Source organism: Hordeum vulgare, chromosome 5H (assembly GCF_904849725.1).
Source record: "Hordeum vulgare subsp. vulgare chromosome 5H, MorexV3_pseudomolecules_assembly, whole genome shotgun sequence".
Classification (NCBI taxonomy): Eukaryota; Viridiplantae; Streptophyta; class Magnoliopsida; order Poales; family Poaceae; genus Hordeum; species Hordeum vulgare.
This window is the reverse complement of record NC_058522.1, coordinates 462,959,876-462,962,442: the sequence shown is the minus strand read 5'-3', so window position 1 is coordinate 462,962,442 and position 2,567 is coordinate 462,959,876. Positions and strand designations below refer to the sequence as shown.

General features: G+C 46.5%; 1 protein-coding gene across 1 annotated transcript; it reads right to left on the bottom strand.

Moving 5' to 3' along the window:
* Positions 1–1,229: 1,229 nt before the first annotated feature.
* On the bottom strand, positions 1,230–1,808 carry LOC123399581. The gene has a single exon (XM_045093982.1). The coding sequence runs from the start codon at positions 1,717–1,719 to the stop codon at positions 1,438–1,440; it is 282 nt and encodes a 93-aa protein (XP_044949917.1). The 5' UTR covers positions 1,720–1,808; the 3' UTR covers positions 1,230–1,437.
* Positions 1,809–2,567: the final 759 nt, after the last annotated feature.

Here is a 2,567-nt window from a genome sequence, read left to right as displayed (position 1 = left end):
CGCGGACCCGCGACAGGGACGGTAGCTCGTCCTTCACTCGGAATGCGACGTTTGTATTGAAGCGGCAAGGCCCGAGAGGTCGCGTCCGTCTGCACAGCCTTCCCGTCCGATCAAATCACGGTTTCAATGACGGCCGTTGCATACTCTGGACCGGCATGAATGCGACATGGCAAGCGGCGAGGCACGTGGGATGGAAGGCACGAAAAGTGCGTGTTGGGGGTTTGGTGGGTCATAATCGGATGAAATAGCGGTCCAGTCCCCCCTCACCCTTCCCCCAACACAAACCCACATTTATCTCTGTTTTACGAAAGAAATCGTTTCCGGGCCTCTCCGCGAGTTGATACAGGTCAGCTTTAAATTTCTTCCACGATTCGAACCGCGCGGTTTGAATACCTGCGAGAGGTTTGCGGGTCTACCGTGCGGTTCACTGCTCACTGAGCTTCTTTGGGAAGGTCGGCGTAATTAATATTGCTGCGGGTACCATTTATGCATGAGAGAAAAGGGTACGTACCATGTGCCTTGGAGAATATAGCATGGCTTCTTTTGATGACAGCCATGCATATGCATGTGTATTTGCATGTTGGCCGCACGAACGGGGCGACTTTATGCCTTCCTGATATCGTTTCTTAGATTTCATTGCGTTTTGTATGACCTTCATGTGCATTCACAACCACGCATGCCCGGCTTTAGCTTAGCTTGTCCCCGCTGCATGCACTTTGTGCTGAAAGTACACCGTTTCCTGGCTAGATGAACTTATACGGTTGTGTTACTTCTCCTTTTCAGTTTTTATGTCGGATTCAGAGCTGCGTTGTCTGGTCATAGGTGGTTAAGTTCTGACGTGGATATTTAGACAGATCCACACGACCTTTGATGTGTGGGTTGAGTCGACGATTGTCATTGATAATGTCAAAGTCGTTTGCTCAGGGTTTAGGGATGACGACGACGTCCGCATGTCTTAACGAGGCTTTCTTTAAATGGATGTGAGTGGGGTATCTTATATGTGCTGCTCAACGGTTGTGATGGTTTTTCCCCTTTTTCATAATGGACTGAATACTTTAGTTTTTGCTAGGTTTTCTCTAATTATCTGACCAATTTTTTCCCTTATTGAATGCAGAAATCCTGTCATTTTGAAAAACAATGATACAACCTTCTTTTTTAAAAAAAAAAGCTAGAGTGAGCTCCTACGGGACATATATGTAGTTGAAATATAATACTGGTCCTCGAAGAAAAGAAGGCAACGGACAAACTTTATTCCAGTGGACAGGAAATACACGTCACACGTTTTTCCTTCTCTTTCTAAAACGGTATGCACATCACACATGCTCGCCAGGCTTTGCATCTGCATGCATCCGTAGCGACCCGAGGAATACAAATCAAGAGAACAGTTCGTATAAACAAGAGCTCTGTGCCCATACAGCATTCTGCGCCTAGTCTCGCTCAACGGCGACCGTTCCCTGAGGCGTGCAGCTTGTTGCCGATCCCCGGGCTGTGCCCCTGGCCCGTCCCACGGCCGTCGGTGCTCGCCATCTCCGACGTCGACGCGGCGCCGCTAGCAGCGCCTTGCGCGGCGCGGCACGCTGACGATTCGCATGCGGCGTCGCCGTTGATCTTCGCCGACGCCGCCATCAGCCTCCTCGCCTCGCAAGGCGCCAGGTGGCTCGACACTAGCAAGATGATCAGAATGCAGGTGCAAGACGAGGCATGCTTGGAGCCTGCCATGTAACTGAAGAGCTAGACTGTGGTGGTCTAAGGCTCCTGTGGGGCAGAGGGTTTGCGGCAGTACACACTGGTATGCTACTACTCTTCTTGCTTGGGGTTTTTAGCTTGATTTGAGAGGTTTGCCCGGTGACAATTTATAGGGAGAGGGAGGAAGTGCTATGTATGGCTTGCAATAGTTTAAGGGACGGACAAGACCTCTCGCATAGATCCGAGGGATATGTATAAACTAGAAAGGTAGCACAGCTACGTGGAAGTAAAAGCGCATCTAAAGGCGAAAGTATGTTTCTAATCTCGAGCTCAAGTGCTCCTTGATAAACAGTAAAATATATTAAAAAATTAAATAAAAATTGTGGCAGATTTTAAGGATGTTTGTAGTGCGCGCAAAATTTTATCACGAAATCACATTGGTAAAGGCATGACAAAAAAATCAGTTCCCCAAAATATGCTTGAAAGTACCATTTTGAGAGCATATATTATGTTGTTTTGCCACACCTTCCACCAATATGATTTCGTAACTGAATTTTCCATGCACTGCAAAAAATCTTAAAGTTTCCCACACAAAAAAATTAGACTTTTTGCATGTGGTTTTTATTTTGATTTTACTATTCATTGAGGAGAATTTGAGCTCGAGATTTGATACTCCATGTCGATCTAAAGGGTAGTATATGAGGAAACAACCATGATGTGCACCATGGACATGGAGGTGCACCAACACCATGCATATCATAATCGCCAAAGTCCAATTTTTTCACATGCCAGTGCCACAACCAAGAAACTAAATGTTCATTTTCGAAACATGCACATTTGACTTCAAAGGAAGAACAATATACATGGACGGATACAGAACA